This window comes from Phyllostomus hastatus, unplaced genomic scaffold, assembly GCF_019186645.2.
Source record: "Phyllostomus hastatus isolate PE091 unplaced genomic scaffold, TTU_PhHast_1.1 phas_contig_17, whole genome shotgun sequence".
Classification (NCBI taxonomy): domain Eukaryota; kingdom Metazoa; phylum Chordata; class Mammalia; order Chiroptera; family Phyllostomidae; genus Phyllostomus; species Phyllostomus hastatus.
In genome coordinates this window covers 33,664,104-33,687,864 of record NW_025333664.1, presented here as the reverse complement: position 1 = coordinate 33,687,864, position 23,761 = coordinate 33,664,104, and the positions used below count along the sequence as shown (strand labels likewise).

Here is a 23,761-nt window from a genome sequence, read left to right as displayed (position 1 = left end):
GTTTCAGTTCCAAGCTCCCCTTATGCCCGACATCCTGGACACCCTTATTCTTCACTTCAAAATCTCCCTCTTCCCCTGAACTCCCCATAATCTAGTGACCAAACTGTTAACATCTGAATTAGCAGAGAGCCTACAGGACCCTGCTCCAATGCTACAGTCAGAGTCTATTCTGAAATTTTGACTGTCATCACTGTCATCACTATAGGAAAATCTGTTTCCAGTAAAGAGCCCTATTGTAGTTTATTTTTCTCCTTGTACAACTAGTTAAAGAGATTCTATGCTAAAAACAATGCTTAATTTGGTGGCAGGTTGCTGGGACCGGGCTGGGCACATGCCACATTGATCACAGCTGTCTAATAGGGCTGACCAGGTGACTTTCTCAAACTGTTTGTGCTAGTCTGGTACAGGAATACTGCCTACACTCATACTTAATATTGCTAGGAACTGTGAGGACAATATAACAACAGAAATATGGCTATAGAAGCTATAAATGTACACCAAAATGATAATGAAAGGGAGAGAGAGAGGGAGGGAGGGGGAGAGAGGGGGGGGGGGGGAGAGAGAGAGAGGAGAGAAAAAAGAATGAAGACACCTACCTCTGTCAGGGAAGAGGAAAAACAATCAGAAATACTAAAATGTATAGGTGGGAGAAGCATGGAGTGCCAGAGATCTGGCAGAGACCTGAGTTAACAAAGAAAAATAATATATGTATTCATATTATAAAATGGTATTGAGGAGGTTGGAGAAAATGCAATTTCAGGCTATGTATAGAAGGAAGCTGGATGGAGGAAAAGGTGTAATTATTTCTTTTCATGCACATTGAATGCTTTACCTCACAAAATTCCAAATCAACTAAAAGAAATCACAATAAAAGCAATAAAAACATTTAAAGTTATGAACAGAGCCCATTTAATTAATTTTCAAAGAATCTGTACCATTCAAATAATGAGAACTATTAATTGTGTAGTCTTCTTGACAATGGTAGAAATTGAGGAAATAGCAGACAAAAAGGAGTCATACCCTAGAGGATGACCTATAAGATGTGTAGTATTCTCACTGGAGGTAGATAAATTATTTATTTTTTATTTCTCTGATTCTCACTGAGGAAGCAAAAATTCAGAATTAGAACAACTAACTTTTCTTGATGATCTGTTTTAATAGGAAATTTGTTAATTTGCCAAAAAAAGAAAGTAGGGTTAAACATCATGGGCTTTAAGAACCAAGAAATGATTGGAGGCAAAATGGAGACAACTGTACATGGAGAACAATAAAAAAAAGAAAAAAGAAGAATCAAGAAATGAATCATCCACATTGTACCACCTTAAAACTTAAATTAATCACTGTAATCTCTAAGTAATGGTATTATTTATGGTTCTTTTCTTTGTATTTATTTATATATTTTATTATACCTCCCTCTACTTATTTATATATCTATTATTTATTTATTTTTAGTGATGTAATCTTTTAAAAATTGTAGTTCTTCTACTACCATATATCCCCCATATACCCTCTTCCACCTCCACCCACCCATATCCCCCCTACCTCCCAGTAATCATGGCACTGACATAGAAATACTTCTACTTTTTTCCCTAAATTTCCTATTCATGGATATATATTACTGGGATACCAAAGAAAGTTATTTAACTTAGATAAATGTACTCTCTTGGTTACACAGTACAAAGTACTATGTAACTCATAATGTATCTCATAATGTATCACTATGTATCTCATAATTCACTATGTATCTCACTATGTGTAATACATCTCACTCCATTTTATTGTGTAAAAATAACTATAACTGATATATAATGATAAAGATTTTACCATGCTTTGTGATTCTAGAATAATTCTATCACAATGGCAGATGCCACATATTCTTTCTTTATTTCAGATTTGATTTATAGAAGTGTTTCATAGAGGAGGGACTATAGTTATGTGCTATTACTAAGAAAAAAATAGTATTGATCTGATACTCACTTTGATGACTCTAGGATTACCTTTATAGAGCATTTCATCTTGACCTGTATAGAGAGAGCATTTTATTAAGAGCATCTTAATGCTCTTTTCGTAGAGAGTGCAGAGAGGAACTAAGTTGTTCATCAGGGTTGCTTCACACTTTTGTGTGGTATGCAATTTGAGCTAAAAGTAATGATCTCAGACACTTTCAAACCTTGTACAACAATGAATGAAAACTTGCTATCTTTTTTCTCTTTTAACAATAATGTCCAATATAACAAGTAAAAGGAGGAATATTTAATTTTTAAATTTTTATTATGGAACTTGAGTAATTTATTTTTAAATATAATTAAATATTCTCTATGCTTAACTCTTTCTCTTCAAATCCCAGCTACTGTAACAGTTCCTTTAAAAAGCATGGCACAATGACTGAGATTAGAATCAAGTCTTATAAACAAATTTAATTTGCAGAACTTGATGTTTAAAAACCACTGCAAATGTCATTGATGTCATCACTATGATATAGATTCTCTTTTGACTCACAGCATTTCTTTTCTGGATTAAAATTTAATCATTTTATAATAGATCTCATTTCATCTTAGCTCTTATCTCAGAAAAAGATCAAATACAAAACCTAATTACTATAAAGCTGTTAGGCAACAATGCCCAACAGCTTTATAGTAAAGGACAGCCCTGACTGTAATCAGCATATTTACTACATGAAAGCCCATAACTTCTTTTGTCTTCCTCTAGTGCTGGCCATGATTTAAGGAGTGTGTGTGTATGTGTATGTGTGTGTGTGTGTGTATTCTGTCCAGGAAAAGTCAAACCATTGTTAATATAATGAGAACAGTTTGCACAACATTGATGTAACCGGGCAGCCAAGGAGAGTGGACTGGAATGCACACATGTGAACAATGATGACTCCACTGTACTAGTCAGTGGGGGCAGTAGACACCATTGAATGAGTATGTGTACTGTGTGTCCATTGCATTCAAAATGACTGAGCAAATAAGGCAACAAATCTGCATCAGATTTTGCATTGAGCTTGAACATTCCTCCATGGAAACTATTTGGATGATTCAGAAGCCTGCAACAATGGACAACTGGCGACTGGCAGCTTCATCATGACAATGTGCCCAATCATGCATCATGTCTCAGGCAGAGATTTTCATCAAACATCAAATCACCTAGGTGACTCAGCCCCACTACAGCCCAGATTTGGTACCCTGTGACTTCTGGCTTTTCCCCAAACTGAAATCACCTTTGAAAAGGAAGAGATTTCAGACCATCGATAAGATTCAGGAAAATATGATGGGGCAGCTGATGGCAATTGGGAGAACTGTGTGAAGTCCCAAGGTCCCTACTTTGAAAGGGAATGAGGCATCATTGTCCTATGTACAATGTTTTGTATATATATTCTTCTATTATATCTTGTATCATATATATTTGATACATATCAAATATATATCATGCTATATATGATATATAGATATATGATATATAGATATAGATATATGTATGATATATAACATATATCATACATATTTTATATATATATTTATATTTATACACACACACACACACACACACACACACATATATATATATATATCCCCTCCAGGAAATTAATTCAAAATCACCCATTATTATTTTTCTTCTAAAGAGACAGGGAGCATGTCTCTGGGATGCTTCTTTGCAGCTGGTAAAATTATGATTTTAGTTTTTACTTTCTTGAGTTAGCTTTATACAGAGGAAAGCTCTTCTCTGCAGTCACAGGATGGAAATTTAACTCCCATACAATTCACTCCACAATTTCATGACCTTGCAAATTTCTCAGAAGGGTCAGGAAAAAAGTATGGTAGGCTCTGCACAAAAATGATACACTGTTGGTGAAAGCATATTTTTAAATGCAAGCTCAATTGAATAGCATGGTATCTTAATTTTCTTATATATAATATATTTGTTTACTATCAAAGTTTCTACATAAATAAACTAGATTCTAAATTGAACAGAATCAGAAATTGCTAAGCATTGCAAGAAAAATAGAAATCAAATATTGGCTAGAGAGATTATTAAAAGGAACCAACTTAACCATTTTAAATACAAACTTACAAGGGTTAGAGGAGTACCAGGATTCCAGATGCCTTCCATTACTAGTAACAGCCTCTATGGTCAACTTTCCTAAAAAGAGAATCTTGGACACTAAAAACAAATTGGCTGAATCATAGAAAAAAAATTTTTAAGTTTATGGAGGAAGTAGATTATACAAATTATACTTATAAACCACATATTACAGCTATAATGCTTTGGGAAACTGGTGTAGTCAGTTCCCTAGTTTAAAAAGTAACATAGTTCTTTGTCCTTCACATTGTAATAAAAGTTTGCAAACTTATTCATGTTCTGTTTTGATTGAATTATCAGATGTTGTTGGATCTTGATTTTAGGGATGCAGTTAACAAAGTCCTGCATGATGTTCTCATGTCCTAGATGAAAAAATAGAAAATCCCATAAAATGAAACTGTACTATTTGTCAAGCAGCATGAGTTCCTTAAAAACAACTTGTATTAAGACAGCTGTTTTACAGGGTTGCTAAACTAAGAAATGGGAAAATTAGCCTTGGCTGGCGTAGCTCAGTGGATTGAGCGCGGGCTGCAAAACAAAGAATGGCAGGTTCAATTCCCAGCCAGGGCACATGCCTGGGTTGCAGGCCACAGGCCCCCAGCAACTGCACATTGATGTTTCTCTCTCTCTCTCTCCCTCTCTCTCTCCCTCTGTCCCTCCCTTCCCTCTCTAAAAATAAGTAAATAAAATCTTTAAAAAAAAAGACATGGAAAAATTGTGGTAGAGATGATAGCTTCATATTTTATCCATTGTAAGACCCTATTGACTATAAGTTATATAATTTTAAAATGTAAGTTATATAATTATATCAATAAGTGCTGTCAATTAAACTATAATCCAGTGTTTTCTTATTATAATTTTTGTTTTATTCCTATTAACAGTGCTGTTTAAGGACAGCTGTCTGGTAACTCAGTTGTTCTTTTCTGATAATTACCACTGTTATGACTCTGGAGAATCTGCTACTGTTTGATGTTTATTTATATATTTCGCAGCTTATCTATAGATACTGATTTAAGTCATCTAGATCACTTTCTCAAGATTTGTATAACTCAGTGAACTAATGTTTTCTAAACGATCAATACATGATGATATAAAATCACGTATGGGTAAAAGAATGCCATTCAAAATGCAAGATAGACCAGTTGATTTCAATGTAAGAGAATAGGAAAAGTTCATTGATATGATTTCAAATTCCACATTGCAACTAATCTTTACAAAGTTATCAATTACAGTTGAGTTTTGGCATGGAGCCAAAGAAGAGAATATATAATTAGCTGAAAGTATAGGTTCTGGCCAAGATGGAGGTATAGGTAGAATCCCTTCGCTTCCTCGCACAACCAAAATGTGGATAACAACCAATCTAAAATCAATAAAAACCCAAAAGCATCACAAAATCAAACAGCATGGAACTCTGACAACCAAGGAATTAAAGAAAAAATCAACCATAACAACCAGACCGGTAAGGCATGGACAGCACAGGCCAACTCAGAAAAACTACAGCAACTGGGCAGACCATGGGGGTGGGGCTGGCTGCCGAGTTCAGTAGGCTGTGCAGGCAGGGCTGCCTTAAGGGGAAAACTGAGACTCAGAGCTGACTGTGGGCTATGGCTGGGGTTGCCACAGTGGAAGATACTCCCAGTCTCACATGAGAGTTTTAAGTTCATTGAAAAGTGCGATAGAGATGAGCAGGCAAGCCACACTGTTCCCTCTCTGGCACCTCCTCCACATACAGTGCTGCAGTGCAGCAAGGAGGGCTGCCCAGCCCTGGTGAATTCTTAAGGCCTCGCCCCCTTACACACTGATCAGTTGCTGAGACAAAGAAGTACAGCCAGAATGAAAGAACAGAGCAAAGCCTCAGAAAGAGAACTAAGCAAGGAGGAGATCACCAACCTATCTGATGGAGAATTTAAAGCCCTGGTGATCAAAATGCTCACAGATCTGATTGAGCTTGGTCAAAAAATGAAAAAACAAATGAAGGATGCCCAAAGTGAAATACAACAAAATATTCAGGGAACCAACAGTGACAGGAAGGAAACCAGGACTCAAAGCAATGATTTGGAACAAAAGAAAGAAATAAACATCCATCCAGAAGAAAAGGAAGAAACAAGAATGCAAAGAAATGAGGAAAGTCTTAGGAACCTCTGGGACAACTTGAAACGTTCCAATATCTGAATTATTGAGGCAGTCACCAGCCAGCAATAACTGCAAGCACTGCTGATGCTCGAGATACAAGAAAAATACACACAGACTACTGAGTCCTGTGGAGGAATAGGAACAGAACAGCCACTCTCTCAAGGGGAGAGCGTCGAACCTTCCCTCCTGAGCAGGCTTTTATTAAGAATACAGATACAATTTGTTGATTACAGTCTAGCAGGGAAGATCAAACAAGTAGGTAACTTTCAAAGAACTGAAAGGGCTCCCACTGAGTTTGGGGTTTTATCACCTAAAAACTTCAGGACCTAAAAGACTAGGTTCATTTCTTGCCAGTGCCTTCATATTCTAATTCAAGAGCATCCTCAGCAAGCAGGTTTCACAGGATCTTGCATACTCCCTGCCTCAGGTCTAATTACTCTGGGGGTCTGCTGACTCTGGTCTGGACTGCACTGCCCCTGTTATTTCCACAGACCTGAGTTGGGCAGAGAAGACAAAGGCAGCCAGAAGATTTGGATTTCTCACAGGTAGAATAAGGGCTCAGGCTTTGTAAAAGCCAAGGGGGCAGGGGTCAATCACCCTCTCATTTCCACAGCCCTCTGAGTCTCTTCCCTGAGAGCCTTCTCACGTGATTGTGCCTGTCTAAGATCCATCCTCCTCTGAGGAATGTTACCCATCATTGGCTAACTGACCAAGCAATGGGGAGCCAGACATGGAGCAGACAGCACTCATGCCAGGGAGACAGGCTTGTTTCCTTAGTGTCTCTCACTCAGCCTTAGCTATGGCGGGGGGGGTTGCAGCTCCTGAAACCAGGCAGGGCAGATTCCAACAAATTATAGGGGTGCCAGAAGGAGAAGAACAACAGCAAGAAATTGAAAGCTTGTTTGAACAAATGAAAGAAAACTTCCCCAATCTGCCAAGGAAATAGACTTTCAGGAAGTCCAGGAATCTCAGAGAGTCCCAAGGAAGTTGGACCCAAGGAAGCACACACCAAGGCACATCATCATTAAGTTACCCAAGATTAAAGATAAAGAGAATCCTAAAAGCAACAAGAGGAAAGGAGACAGTTACCTACAAAGGGGTGCCCATTAGGATATCAGCTGACTTCTCAAAAGAAGCTCTGCAGGCAAGAAGGGGATGGAAAGAAGCATTTGAAGTCATGAAAGGCAAGAACCTACCTCCAAGATTACTCTATCCAGTAAAGCTTTTGTTTAAAATGGAAGGGCAGATAAAGTGCTTCCCAGATAAGGTCAACTTAAAGGAGTTCATCATCACCAAGTCATTATTATTACATGAAACTTTAAAGGGACTTATGTAAGAAAAAGAAGATAAAAAATATGAACAGTAAAATAACAACAAATGAACCGAAAAGAAAAGAAAAGCAATGAAAACAAAAACTAAGCAAACAACCAGAACAGGAACAGAATCAGAGAAATGGACATCATATGGAGGGATTTCAGTGGGGAGAGGGAAGGGAGAGATGGGAGAAAATACAGGGAAGAAGAAGCATAATTAGTAGACATAAAATAGATGGGGCAAGATAAAAAATTGTATAGGAAACAGAGGACTCAAAGAACTTATATGTACAACCCATGGACATGAACTAAAGAAGGGGGATGCTGGAAGGTTGGAGAACAGAGAAGAGGAGGATAAAGGGAGGAAAATTGGAAAAACTGTAATAGCATAATCAATAAAAATACTTTAAAAAATTAGCTGAAAACCTATTAAAATACTGTTTTCTACTGTTATTTTATTTTGTAGTTTTTCTTTTAGCTTTTTGCTATATAAGCTTAAGTTACTTGTTATTAAAACATTGAAAGCTATATATTTTCCTCTGCATCTGGCTTTACCTGTATTCTATAACTTTTACATGTAGTGTTATCATCATCATTGACTTCTTAATAAGCTATTTCAGTTTCTATTTTATCTTTGCTTTTTTCTAAAAATTGAGAGACTTGAAATTAATCAGCTAAATTTTAAGCTATCTTCTTGTTAATTTTTTTTGTTTTATTGCTTCTAGTTAAAAATGAGGTATCAATTATATTTTTTAAATAAATTAACATTTTTCTTGGTGTGATTATTTTTTGAAAATTATTTTTCAAAATTTTAGCTTTTTAATTTTGTTAGGATACTTTCCCATATAGATTTAATTTTGTATTTATACATAGTCAGTGTGTTCTTTTTTTGTCTCCCTCAATTCTCTCTGTGAAATGTCCTTTCTCGCATTCTTAGTTCATTTGGTACAATGAACTAAGGGGCTTCTCCTTTCTGAATCTAGCATCAGGGTCACATGACATAGGTTCATCCAATCAGATTGGTTGATCAGTGATATTTTTTGCACATTTTTAGTATATTTTTTCAATTACCATTTACATTCAATTTTTTTGCATTAGTTTCAGGTGTACATCATAGTGATTAGATAATCATGTACTTTACAAAATATTCCTCTGATATTTCCAGTACCCTCAAGTGTCTAAAAGACAGAGTGTTGCAAAAAAAAAATTGATTTATTGAGTACCAAGTTACTATGCATTTAAGGCAACTAAGTACTAAAGCAGCACAATTAACTTAATGAACTTCCCATCAACATTAATAGTTGCAGAATGAGTCAGTAGTTTGGAAGAAACATTAGAGGTAATCAAGAAACACTCCCTTAAGAAATGTTGGACTGCTGATATTCTTAATGGCACAATGATATCAGGTTGAACAAAGACAGTTACTAGGTTTTCTAAATTTAAAACTGATTCAGTCAGACTCTGAATGAGAATTTAGGAAAAACCTTAATTTACTTAGCTTATATGTACCTTTTCATGTAACCAAAGACTGACAAGATAAAAATCCACGTGTTGTTTTTAATCCTCACCTGAGGACATTTTTATTGATTTTTAGAGGGAGAGAGAGAAACATCAATGTGAGAGAGAAACATCACTCAGTTACCTCCTGTACATGCCCTGACTGGAAGTCGAACTTACAACCTATTGGTGTTAGGACAATGCTCCAACTAACTAAGCCACCCATCCAGGACAAAATCCATGACTTAAATGAAACTAGCATATTTACTTTTCCTATGATACAGCGTATGAAGAATACAAAACAATGTAAATGATGATTTGGAGCACTTCCTTGATTCATGATAACATGCCAGCAATTTTACTTACCATTGCTCTTCATCATCAATGATAATGTCATTGATGAAAAACTTAAATAATATCTTTGAAGTATTATAAAAATAGTATTAACCTTGAAGACCTTTTGAAAGGTTTTGATGATCCAAGTAAACCACAAACTATACTCTGATAACCACAGAGTTAGGATAAAGGTTTAGCTGGGTATGACCAAGACCCAGAATAAACTGACATACACAAAACAGAATCGTCATTTTCACTGCTGTTAAATTTGAGTGAAGAAGGTAGCTCTGCTCAGTAAAATCATCAGGAACTCTTTCTATTTTGTGGCTTTGCCATCTTTGGGGGGTTGCCCTTTTCTGCATCGTCCAGGTTGGCTCAGCATCATGTCATCATTCCAGCTAGTGGGAAAGAGGGGAAAGGCAAGGCATACCTTCAATATCATGACCTGGAAGTTGCTCACATCACTGTCACAAATGTCTGTTGGTCACAACTTAGTCACATGACCACATCTGACTGCTAAGGAGGCTGAAGAACACACATGACACTGCTATTATTTGACCTACAACACTTTTACATCCTTATGGTTCATCCTTACAGTCTTTTTTGGTTACCACATCCTCAGCTATAAATTAAGAGGCTTTTTTTACCCTAGAAGGAGAGGGATTTCAAGGTACAACCAGCAATCTCTGTCAGTTTTTCTCAATAAAAGGAATTTAATTTAATTTTTAAGAGTTTATTCTTGATGGTGTGCATTTTATGGATTTGTACAAACATATAATGCCATGTGTCCCACCATTATAGTATCATACAGAGTATTTTCACTACCCTTCAAAATCCTCTGTACTTCACCTAGTCATTCTTTTCCCCCCATCCACTGGCAACCACTGACTGACCTTTTTACTGCCTGAAGGTTTACTTTTTCCAGAATGTCATGTAGTTGAAATTATCAAGAATGTAGCCTTTTCAGACTGGCTTCTTCCACTTGGTAATATTCATTTAAATTTCCTCCATAAATTTTTGTGTCTCAATAGCTCATTTCTCTTCAGCACTGAACAATATTCCATTCTCTAGCTATATCAGTTTATTTACTCATTCAGCTACTGAAAACATCTTGGTTGCTTCCAAGTTTTGACAATTATGAATAAAGCTGTCATGAACATCCATGTGCAGGTTTTTGTGTAGACATGAGTTATGTCTCATTTAGGTAAACACCAAAGAGTGTGATTAATAGATCATATGGTAAGAGTATATTTAGTTTTGTGAGAAACGTCCAAACTGTCTTCCCAAGTGACTATACCATTTTGCATCCTCACCAGCAATGAATGAGAGTTCCTGTTGCTCCACAACCTCACCAGCATTTGCTATTGCCCTGGATTTGGGCCATTTAATTTCATTTTTGATACAGTAAGGTATTTTTTCTCCACTTCCCACTCCTTTATCTCCCTCCAATGACTATTCAAGCTAAAATGCTAATCTTGGCACCTAACATGCAAGTAAGCATTATTTTTATCCTAATGTATAACAGTGGCATAGAAACACATAATCTGGGAAGGCAACATAAGGACATGTTATATTCAGTTTCACTGATATAAAATACAGAATAAATGGCATGTGTAGAATACAGGAAAGTCACTCTGAGGATTTATTATTGATATCTGCTGCATTCTTTAAGGAAAACTTGAGAAATCTTTTAAAATTCTAAAGCTTCTGTATGATGCGTGGGTCACTGGCCAGCAGTGATCACAGAACACTGTGGAAGGCTCGACGAAAACACGTGAGAAAAAACATGCACAGAGACAGACTAGTTTCTGTGGAGAAGTAGGGACGGAATGGCCACCCCCTCTAGTGGGGAGAGCGCTGATTTACTGTCCAAACCTGCTTTTATTGGGCTCATTTTGCATAATAATTCAAGTACAGTACTCATTACAAGGAAGTGAGGAACTATAGAAAACAAGGAGCTCTGCCGGTCTATTTTGAGTCGGGGTCAAAGAGCTGTAAGACTTTGAGGAACAAACTGACTTCCTCCTAAGACCCTTCTCGTTCAACTGAGAGCATTCTAAACAAAGAAGGTTTCACAGTAATTTACATATTCTTTCTTAGGCCTGATCACCCGGGGAATCCGCCCTTTTCAGCACAGATCCGCACCACCCTGTCATTGTTTCAGGCTTAGGTGGAGCAAGGGAACTAAGGCAACCAAGAGATAAGAAGATTTTCTCCCAGACAATGAGAACTCAGGCTATGTCAAAGCCGAGGAGCGAGGGTCCATCACCCCCTTTTGCTGCAGCCCCCAAAGTCCTTCTTTTGGGGGGCCTCCCAAAGTGATCATGCCTGTCTTAGGTCGTTCCCCCCTTGGGGAATCTTACCCATCTTTGGCTAACCGACCAAGCTTTTTGGGGTTCAGTTATGAATAAAGCAGCAGAAGCAGCATTCCTGCCAGGGAGATAAGCTTTTGTCTCCTTGCTGGCTTACGGTTCCAAGGGCATTCCCTTAGCCTTAGCCTAGGTGGGGGTTTCAGCTTCTGATACCAGGCAGGGTGGTTCCCAACATCTGTATAATGAAATAGCAGCATAATCAGTGATGAAAGACAAATAGTAATATAAACTAGGAGGAAATATTCACCAAAATATATAACAAATGAATGACTAATACATACAGTTTATATAGAGATCCTAAACCACCACAAGGAAAGATAAATAAACATAGTAGTAATGATCAAAGGATATGAACATTCAAGTGACAGAAGAAATTAAATGGCTAGTAAATAAGATGCTTAATTTCACCAATAATTTGGAAAATCCTAATATAAACAAGGTTTTCTTATTTATTAGACTAGTAAAATTAAAAAATTGAAAATCAAAGATATCTAGCATTGGTGAGAATATGGGGGAATGGATAATTCACATATTTTTGGTAAGAGCATAAATTTGCATAATACATTAGTAGGCAATTTGTCAGTAACTATTTACATTTTCACTGCATATACACTTTGACTCAGCAATTCCATTTTCAGTTATTTGTTCCAAAAATATATATATATATACCTGTGAATGTACAAGATTTGCAATTTATTTAGTAAGAGATGAAAAATCTAAATGTCTAACATTAGGGGAATGACTATGCTATGAAATTATGTCATGTCCACCCATAAGTATGTATGGGCAGAAGAAAATCTCCAAAATATATCAGAAAGTGAAAAAAAATTAATTTATGAAAGTTTGGTGATACATGGAATACATACATTAAAGTTTGTCTACAATGGTTAAGAGTAGTAAACAAATTGGAGGGTATAATAAGGAGGGGAGATTTGCTCTATGAGATATCAAGATATACTTTAGACCTAGCCAGTGTGGCTCAGTTGGAGTGTCAGCCATACACCAAAAGGCTGTGGGTTTGATTCCCGGTCAGAGAACATACCTAGCTTGTGGGTTTGATCCCCTGATCAGGCTGCATGGAAGACAACCAATCAATGTTTCTCTCTCACATCAATGTTTCTTTCTCTCTCTAACATATATATATTTTTTTAAAGATATACTTTAAGCTACAATGATCAACATAATTGCATGCCACATTGTGTTCATTCATCACTGATGATGGACACTTGGGTTGTTTACAACCTTAGCTATTGTGAATAATGCTCTATGAAGATGGGCATACAACTATCTTTTTGAGATCCTCTTTTCAATAATTTTGCATATATACCTAAAAGTAGAATTGCAGGATCATATTGTAATTCTGTTTAACTTTTTAAGGAATCATCAGGTTGTTTTCCACAATTGCTGCACTGTTTTACATTCCCACAAAATTTCTTCATACCGTTGTCAACACTTCCTATTTTCTAGCTTTGCTTGTTTGTTTGCTTTGAAAGTAGCCATCCTAATGGATATGAAATGATATCTGATTACATTTTTCATTTGTATTTCCCTAGTAGTTATGTTGAATATCTTTTCATGTGCTTCTTGTCCATTTGTATATTATAGGCACTTTGTTATGGTATAAGAAATAAGATAATGCTGATTATAATGAAGCAAATATTTAAAATACCCCTTACCAATGTAGATAAGAATAATTGTGAAATAAATAAATTGATTGATTGACTTTTTCTTTGGGCTCTAGGCATTAGGATTTTTGTCTTCTTATGGAATAGGAATGGAATATAATCAAGCCAAGGTAAGGTCATTCTATTTTTTCTGAACAAAACTGATTTTTTAAAGACACATTGAATAGGGATTCTACTCTTTAGATAAAAGGGCTCACTGTAGCACAGAGATTAAAAGCACCAGCTAAATAGTCAGAGAAGTTTAGGATTAAAATGCTGTAACTTTCTTAATGTCCCATATTCCAATTTCTTCATTAAAGGTAGATAACACTACTTCATAGGGATTTTGTGACAATTAAATAAATTTCATGTACAATGCCTTTTTGTAGGCTGCAGAGCTCAGTAAGACAGCCCACAAAATGTCAGCTGTCTTTACAGAAGAAGAGAATGAAATATGGAATTTATTTTGGAGCTCTTAAAGGTTCATTTCTGTGCTAGGAATAAAAGGGCAATGATCAGTTTGAGTTTCAAGTTTCGATTTTATATACATGTGTGTTTTTTAACTTTAGGCACTAATATATTACACCTTTGGAAGTGCTGGAGGAAGCATGATGTCCCAGATGATATTGGTTTGTAAATTAAATATTCTTGGATCCAAATATTTGTATTATTATTATAGCACTATCAGAATATTAAGAATATGTATGCCTGTGTTTTAGGGGTACAGATATTTGTCAGGAATCAATGTTCTACAGAATTGTGAAGTTGCCCTATATCATTACAAGAAAGTGGCAGAATATAGTGAGTAATCCACATAATTTATTTTAAGATAAACATACTTTCCAAGCAATTAAAAACTAAATCAATGCCAATTGACATATTTATGAAAGTATTAAAAGTGTATGCTTTTAACACCTGTTATAATACAATTCTTTTAATACAGTGTAGAGTTTTCTGATTTCTTGTACTTATTTTTCAAAAAGTTTTACATGATTGTGCTCATCTTTTATTTTTGTTATTACATGTCCCCAGACAATTATGCTTTACTTATTCTTGTTTTGTTCTTCACTTCTACTGAGAATTTGAATGTTGTATCAATAAATATTAACATTTAGAATATGAGATGACTTGTTTAAAATGCCTGTGGAAGTGGATGTAACATACATACATTGGTGATCTCTATTACTACACTTGAGAACAATTCAAGTATCCTTTGTCTACAAAAAAGAGCATGAGATTAACATACCATATTTTACTATATATAATGTTTAGTACTAAACCCATGGTTTACTACAGCACATGTATAATGCACATCCTTATTTTTCCCTCAAAAATTTGAACAAAAATGTGTATTATACACAACAAAATATGGTATATTCCTAGAATAATTTTCAAGGCTGTATGTAACATTTCGTCTTGCAACATCACTGAACCAGACTACATAATAGAATATTAAATAAAAGTCTGCCAAGAAGTGAATAAGGAGAAGTCCATTTGATTAGTTTCTATAATCAGAACAACATCTAAATATATGTTTTTGCATTATTAGGATCTGAGAAAAGAAAGGAAAATAACTACTTTTGAATTTAAGATGCTGTACATAACTATATATATATATATATATATATATATATATATATTTCAAATTGCATGCTTTATTAGGTTTATTCAAGCATAGTTATCTTTATATTTATTTTCAGATTATCCATAGGAAGTAATTAAGGAGCAGTTGTTACTCTTATATTGTAGTTTCAGTCTCCGGAAGTCAATAGTGGAAGGGGTCAGTTGCCTTCTAAAATCTGTAAAAGCTCTTTTTTTCTTGAAACTGCTTGGCCAAGATCTTTAGTAGGGTCTGATGCATGTTGATACAATATTTGTATGGGTTGCAAAGCTTTCTTGCACTTTTCTCAGAACTAAATACATTCAGCAAATTTATATCACCTGAGGATATTTCCCTTCTGTTAATAGACTAGATCTCTGCACAATTTAAAGAGAATAGGACTGACTAACAGTTTTCTCTAAGTTGACTGTTACCACTTGCAACCTGTGTATTCCGACTATTTTCTTGCTTGTTTTATTCACAGTTGCTGAAAAATTAGAAAGAAGTGAAGGTATCCCAGTGGAAAAAGTGAGACTAACTGAGATACCTGAAAATCTGCGTTCCAACAGTGGAATTCTGGATTGGGACATATATCAATACTATAAATTTTTGGCAGAAAGAGGAGATGTTCAAATACAAGTAATGTATACAGACAAGTTTAATTTTAAGAACATGCATATTATCAAGTGCTTGGTTTGTTCTGAGAACTAGAATTAAAAATTCTCCATCTTAAGTGAGAAAGGGAAGACGCAGTCTTTCCTCTTTCTCCTTTTATGACCCCTGCCATTTGCAGTTCCTATGGTTTATAGGAAAGCCAGTAATGGCAATTTTTTTACATTCACTCCTAAAAATTCATTTTTAAAAAGCCTAGATTTTAATTATAGAAGAAAGCACCATCCAATGTTGGTTTTAATATAAATGAACTTACCAGGATCTTTCTTACCAGGATCTAGACATGTTCTGTCTTTGGGAATGAGAATGGGATGGTGTGTGTATCACCTTTTAGAGTCAAGAGTTAAGGCCTCTAGGGTTATGTGCCCAGGTAGTACTGTATACAGCAGGCCACTCATTAAAGAAGTTATATGCTCAGTATCAGCAAATTACCCAATCAAAGATATAGTCTGGAATATTTCCCTGCTTCTTTTTTAAAGACATATCAACTGCATCAAAGTGAATCAATATACTATAGTAAAATCACCAAGTAAAATTTTTCTTTCCTTTATTTAAATTAATAGCACTGCTAAGATAATTTTCAAAAATCCTCTTTCCCAGGTTTCTCTTGGACAATTACATCTGATTGGGGGGAAAGGTCTAGATCAAGATTACTACGTAAGTCAATCTCGAGATTCCATCATGTGGAGTGGGAAGGGTAGTAGTGAGGAAGGATGATGGGCCAGTGAAAAAGGAAGGGGTAGTAGAAGAGTTGCTGGGGAAAGCTCACTGCTGCTTCCTTAGTCAGATTAGCTTTCCAGCTTTTGAGGAAAAACAAAGTTCACCAGAGGCAACACTTTTCCTACCTGTTTCCCAGTACAAAGATATAGAAGCTTCAGAAAGAGCAGTTGAGGCAGGGCAGTTTCCATGCTCTGAACTTTGCCTCTTTCCACCCAAACACACTTTTAGACTGAGGTGAGGGAAGAGGATACCTCCACCTGCTGGCCTTGGACATTCCCCAAAGGTCAGTGGTGGAAAGTCGACCTGGGAGTTTCCTACTAACAAGCCCGTGGACCAGCCTCAACCCCATCTGGTTAGATCAGAGGACAAACAGTTTTCAATGTAATTAGAAGTATTATTAAGCATATTGATAAATTAGTATAGTTTCTTCAATTATTTTGTTTAACCTTACCTTATCCCAATGAGGTTAGATGATTAATTAACAATTCAAATTTAGTGAAGAAAAAGCAAATAAAGTTGACTACACAGGATCCTCCTCAGTTAGATACCAGAGTCCTGGGATGAGATATCTTGTCTAGATCCTGACTGTAGATCCCCATGGATCTGGGAAAATAACTAGGATTCTTTTTTAAAGAGTTTTGCAGCCCTTGTTATTTTATAGTACCCATGTGCTCATTGTTGCAAAGAAACATACTGTATTTCAATGTGTTCCCAAAAGCTAACAGTAGAAATTACTTCATAAGGCAGTCACATAAAAGAGTTATCTATTGTTACTTTCCATCTCACTTTATTTATTTATTTTTCTTTTTTATTCTTGTTCAATTACAGTTGTCCCCATATCCCCCCATTAGTCTCCTCTGCCATACTCACCCCAACCTCCCACATTCCTACCCATTGCCTAGGTCCATGGGTTCCTTATATGTACATGTTCCCTGACTTGACCCTTCCCGTTCTTTCTCTTGTTATCCCCCACCCCCCTTCTTGTCATTGTCAGTTTGCTCTTTATTTTAATGTCTCTGGTTCTTATTGCTCACTTGTTTGTTTTATTGATTAGGTTCCACTTAAAGGTGAGATCATATGGTATTTGTCTTTCACCACCTGGCTTATTTCACTTAGCATAATGCTCTCCAGTTCCATCCATGCTGCCACAAAGGGTAGGAGTTTCTTCTTCCTTTCTGTTGTGTAGTATTCCATTGTGTAAATGTACAACAGTTTTTTGATTCACTCATTTACTGATGGGCACCTAGGTTGCTTCCACCACTTGGCTATTGTAAATTGTTTTGCTGTGAACATTGGGGTTCATAGGTTCTTTTGAATTAGTGTTTCAGGATTCTTAGGGTATAATCCCAGCTGTGGAACTGCTGAGTCAAAAGGCAGTTCCATTTTTAGTTTTTTGAGGAAATTCCATACTGCTTTCCATATTGGCTGTACCAGTCTGCATTCCAACCAAAAATGTACTAGGGTTCCCTTTTCTCCACAACCTCACCAGCACTTACTGTTTGTTGATTTGTTTATGGTATTATGTTGAGTAAGAGCGGAGAATGTGGACACCCTTGTCTTGTTCCTGATCTTAAAGGAACAACTTTTAGTTTTTGCTTATTGAATATGATGTTGGCAGTAGTTATTTTGTATATGGCCTTTATTATGTTGACTTATGCTCCCTCTATTCCCACTTTGCTGAGTGGTTTTTATAATAAATGGGTGCTGGATTTTATCAAGTGCTTTTTCTCCACCAATTGATATGATATTGTGATTTTGTCTTTTTTATTTTTGTTTTTAAATATGTTTTAATGATTATGCTATTACAGTTATCCCATTTTTGTCTCCCCTTTATTCCCCTCCACCCTGTACTCTCCCTTCCACCATCATTCCCCTACCTTAGTTCATGTCCATGGATCATATATATATAAGTTCTTTGGCTGTTCTATTTCCCATACTATTCTTAACCTCCCCCTGTCTATTTTGTACCAAATTTTATGCTTCTTATTCCCTGTACCTTTTCCCAAATTTCACCGCCCCCCCACCTTCCCACTCATCACCCTCCACGTGTTCTCCATTTCTGTGAATATGTTCCTATTAGAGTTGTTTGCTTAGTTTGTTTTTGTTTTTTTGTTTTGTTTTTTAGGTTTGGTTGTTGATAGTTATGAGTTTGTTGTTATTTTACTATTCATAGTTTTTGAGATCTTCTTTTTCTTAGATAAGTCCCTTTAACATTTCATATAAGGGCTTGGTGATGAACTCCTTTAAGTTGACCTTATCTGGGAAGCACTTTATCTGCCCTTCTATTTTAAATGATAGCTTTGCTGGACAGAGTCATCTTGGATGTAGGTAATCCTTGCCTTTCATGACTTCAAATACTTCTTTCCAGCCCCTTCTTGCCTGTAGGGTTTCTTTTGAGAAATCAGCTGGTAGTCTTATGGGAATTCCTTTCTAGGAAACTCCTTTTCTCTTGCCGCTTTTCAGATTCTCTCCTTATCTTTAATCTTGGATAGTTTAATCATGATGTGCTTTGTTGTGTGCTTCCTTGGGTCCAACTTTTTTGGGACTCTGAGCTTCCTGGACTTCCTGGAAGTCCATTTCCTTTGCCAGATTAGAAAAGTTGTCTTTCATTATGTTTTCAAATAAGTTTTAAACTTCTTGCTCTTCCTTTTCTCTTTCTGGCACCCCTGTGATTCAGATATTGAAATATTTAAAGTTGTCCCAGAGGTTCCTAAGCCTCTCTTCATTTTCTTGAATTCTTGTTTCTTCATTATGTTCTGGTTTAATGTTTATTTCTTCTTCTATACCAGATTATTGATTTGAGCCCCAGTTTCTTTCCCTTCACTATTGGTTCCCTGTATATTTTCCTTTATTTCATTTTGTAGAGCCTTCACTGCTTCCTTTATTTTGTAATCATACTCAACCATTTCTGTGAGCATCCTGATTACCAGTGTTTTGAACTCTCTATCTAATAGGTTGGCTATCTCTTCATCACTTAGTTGTATTTTTTCTGGAGCTTTGATCTGTTCTTTCATTTGGGCCATATTTTTTTTGTCTTGGCATGCCTGTTATGTAGCAAGTGGGAGAGCCTTAGGTATTTGCCAGAATGGGGCAATTCAAGTCGCTACACTGTGGCATGTATATGGGATTGGGGTCCAAGAGGGAACAATGCTGCTTGCTCAGCTTTTCACTTTCAGTCACTTCCTCTGCTTCCCACCAGCAAATTGGGCCCTTGTGGTGCTGATTCCCAGGTGGGTAGTTTTGTGTACATTCTAGGACCCTGTAGGTCTCTCCAATAAACTCTCCTGTGAGGCTGGGAATTTCTCCTGCTGCCTCAACCCCCACATGTGTTTTCAGTCAGAGATTTTGAGGATTTATTTCCCTGGGCATGAACCCTGGGTTGCATGGTCTGTCTCACTCCCCAGTTGTTTCTTCAGGTTTATCCACATGCAAATGTTGGACTTCCCAGTCCACCTGCTACCACCTCGCCTGCCTGGGTCCTCCAGCTACCACCTTACTGTGAGTCCTCTCTGCCCCAGCTACCTCTCTTTGCTCCTCCTACTGGTCTGGATGAATGTTTCTTCTTTAACTCCTTGTTGTCAGACTTTCATACATTTCGATTTTCTGGCAGTTCTGGTTATTGTTTTGTTTTTAAATTTGTTGTTCTTCTTCTTTTGGTTGTGCAAGGAGGCAAAGCGTATCTGTTACAGGGTGCAGCCAAGAGGGGGGACCCCAAATGGGCATTTGAAATGGGGTCCAGAACTTAAGGTGCCCAGGAGATTTTAAGATGTCTCCATCCCCCCCACCCAGGGTGTGGGTTGGGGGAAGGGACAAATGGAGCAGGGCCATTGAGAGCTATTTTGCATAGCAACAGCCTTGCAGCTGCCCTCTGGTGTGGTCATTTAACATATCTATAGCCTTTGTCTGGTCGCTTAGATATGTTAAATAGCTGTGGCCATGCCCTGAGCCAGGGGAATGGAAGTAACTTCCCCACCAAGAGGTGACTGGGGGCAGATCCCCCAAGCTACAGCGCCTGCGTGGGAGCTCGGAGAAGATTGGCTCCAGGACATGGGGCCACACCTGCCCAGACTCATGATGGCAGCCCAGTAAACCTGGAAGGATACGAATTCTGGCATGTGAAGCCGAGTGTGGGAGGAGTCGGAAATGAGGCTGCAGAGGAAGATTGGCCTCGAGGATTTAAAACCCAGACTTGGCGGCCATTAGGTGGGAGAACCATGCTGCTTTAGGAAGGAGTGCCATGCGTAGCCCTGAGGAGGAGAGCCATGCACAGCCCTGAGAAGGGGAGAACCATGCGTCTTTAGCAGAGTGGAGACTCCCGCATCCCAGAGAGAGAGAACCATGTGGCTTTAGCCGAATGGGGAGGACCTCGGCCATTGAGAGGAGGGAGAACCATGCTGCTTTAGGAAGGTGAACCCTGCGCAGCCCTGAGAGGGAGAGAACCATGTGGCTGTGGAGGTGCAGAGAGGATCACGGCCATTGCAAAAAGAGAACCACGTGGCTTTGGCAGAGTGGGGACTCCCCCTTCCCGCAGCCCTGAGGAGGAGAACCACGTGGCCTTGACAGAGTGGAGACTCCCGTGGCCCTGGGAAAGAGGACCACGTGCCTGTGCCAGAGTGGGGACCCCTGCAGCTTTAGAAGGGGGAACCACCACCTGGTTTTAGCAGAGATCCTGGCGACTCAGAGGAGGGTGCCGGGAACCCAGGGAGGTCTCCCAGTCGAGATGGAGGACTAACTGGGAAGAACCAGAGGACTGCCTGAGCCATGGACTTCTATTTCCTTTCCTGAGATACGGTACTCTGGACTGGGCAAAGGGGGGAAGGAAGGAAGGACTGTGTCTGTTTGTGGGTGTTTTAAGGGACTTTGGGATTTTTGATAAAGACATTAGGTCACTACTTTAAGTTAGTATAGCATTAAATAAACATTTCCTTTCCTTTTCACGAATCTCTGGCATTGAGAGATGTCTTTCCTCTGGTGGCGGACATGATGGACCTGGGGGCCTTTTAAATAATAGTATATCATCCCAAGGCCCCCCTTGTTGTGTGTTCTGTAACATATCTACTTACACCTCCATCTTGGCAGGAAGACCTAATCCTTTGTATTTCTGTGTTATCAGTTGTTACTTTCCTCTTTGGTTTCTGATTTTGTTTATTTGGGTTATCTCTCTTTTTTTCTTGATGTGTCTGTTTAATGGTTTGTCAATTTTGTTTATCATTTCAAAGAACCAGCTCATGGATTCATTGATCCTTTGAATTGTTTTTTGCGTCTCTATGCCATTTAATTCTGGTCTGATCTTGTTTATTTCATTTCTTCTAGCTCTGGGATTTGTTTGTTGTTTTTCTTCTAGTCTTATAGGTGTAAGGTTAGGTTGTTTATTTTAGAGTTTTCTCTCACCTTTAAGTAGTTGTGCATTGTTATGAACTTCCCTCTCAGGACTGCCTTTGCTGTGTCCCATAGGTTTTAGTCTGTTTTATGTTTATTTTTATTTGTTTCCAGACACTTTGTGATTTCTTCATTGACCTCATTGTTGACCACTCATTATTTAATAACATATTATTCAGCCTCCATGTATTTGAATGTTTTTGAGGGTTTTTTTCCTTGAGGTTGGTATCTAGTTTTAAGTCATTGTGATCCAAGTAGATGCTTGATATGATTTCAATTTTTCTGAATTTGTTCAAGCTTGGTTTGCATCCTACCATGTGGTCTATCACTGAGAATGATCCGTGTGCATTTGAGAAGAATGTGTATTTTTCTTCTTTTGAGTGAAGTGATCTATAAATATCAATTTAGTCCATTTGACCTAGAGTGTCATTCAATTATGCATATTTTTGTTGACTTTTTGTTTGGAAGATCTATCCATTGTTGACAGTGTGATGTTAAAATCCCCCACAATAACTGTATTGCTGACTCTCTTGCTTAACATTCTCGCATATTTTCTTTATATACTTACAGTAAGTGTACCTCTATTGGGTGCATATATGTTTACAAGAGTTTTATCCTCTTGTTTAACCACCCCCTTAAGTATTATGTAGTGACCTTCTTTATCTCTTGTTATGGCCTTTGTTTTGAAGACTAGTTTGTCTTATATAAGTATTTATACCCCAGTTTTTTTATGAACATTTGCACAGAATATTTTTTCCATCCCTTCAGTTTCAGTCTATGTATATCTTTTGTTCTTTGGTAGGTCCCTTGTAGACTGCATATATGTGGGTCTTCTTTTCTTATCTATTCAGCTACCCTACATCTTTTGATTGGAATATTTAATCCATTTACATTTAAGGTTATTATTCATAGGTACTTATTCATTGCCATTTTTTATTTTGTTCCTGTGTTCCTCTCTCCCTCCCTCCCTCTCTCTCTCTCTCTTTCTTCTTTTTTTTAAAGCAGTCCCTTTAGCATCTCTTGCAGTGCCAGTTTGGTGGAGATGTACTCTTTTAGCCTTCCTTTGTCAGGGAAGCTCTTTATTTCACCTTTTAAATACGAGCCTTGTTGGATAGAGTAGTCTTGGCTGTAGGTCCTCACTTTTAATCACTTGAAACATTTCATGCCAATCCCTTCTGGCTTGTAGTGTTTCTGTTGAGAAATCAGCTGATGGCCTTATCAGAGCTCCCTTGTATGTTACTAGCTGTTTCTCCCTTGCTGCCTTTAAGATTCTCTCTGTGTCTTTAAATTTTTCCATTTTCATTGTAATTTGTCTTGGAGTGGGCCACTTTAGTGTAAGGTTCTTTATAAATATAAGTGAAACCTATTTTGCTGCCTAGCAAATTAAATATCAAAATACCTGGAAATAACTAGTTTGTTTGTTTTTTCTTCTCACTGTTGATTTAATTAATCTTTCATGAGTTGTCACCTCAAGAAATATTTTCAGCCCTCTTTCCACCACAAAAATTCTTAATTATTGAAAAGTATTGTATACACAATACCTTTGATTATATTATCTTTCATTTCTACACATACATTTTAATGTAATTTGCATTTCTAAATATATAGAGATCAGAATGAATTGGATTAGAAAATATGGGTGTTTTGGTGTATATTACTAAAAGGGATAAGGCATAATTAAATTAAACTTAACAGAAAAATAATATAAACATGTAAGGTCAACTGCTTTGTCTACCTTGCCACCCAGTAAAAAGAGCTAATATTGTCCTTTCCCAAGATGATTTATAGAGCCTAAGACAAAAGAAGTGTTCATAAATGTCTTTAGATCAATATATTTCTGGCATTTTATTGTAGAGAAAATGTTACAAACTGATTAAACTAGGAGTTTTCTTAGAACAAACAAAAAATGATGCTCATTTTTTTAAAAAAAGATGTGTAATCAAATAATAAAACTTCACTTAGCATAATACCTAAGACATACTATATTTTATAACA

General features: G+C 37.0%; 1 protein-coding gene across 1 annotated transcript in view; it reads left to right on the top strand.

The window, feature by feature from the left end:
- Window positions 1-23,761, top strand: part of SEL1L2 (SEL1L2 adaptor subunit of ERAD E3 ligase) — a 92,972-nt gene that overhangs the window by 16,441 nt on the left and 52,770 nt on the right. Inside the window, exons 4-8 of the mRNA XM_045832617.1 lie at window positions 13,473-13,526; window positions 13,965-14,024; window positions 14,115-14,196; window positions 15,480-15,634; window positions 16,268-16,324. Coding sequence (XP_045688573.1) covers window positions 13,473-13,526; window positions 13,965-14,024; window positions 14,115-14,196; window positions 15,480-15,634; window positions 16,268-16,324 — 408 coding nt within the window. The remainder of the gene's footprint in view (window positions 1-13,472; window positions 13,527-13,964; window positions 14,025-14,114; window positions 14,197-15,479; window positions 15,635-16,267; window positions 16,325-23,761) is intronic.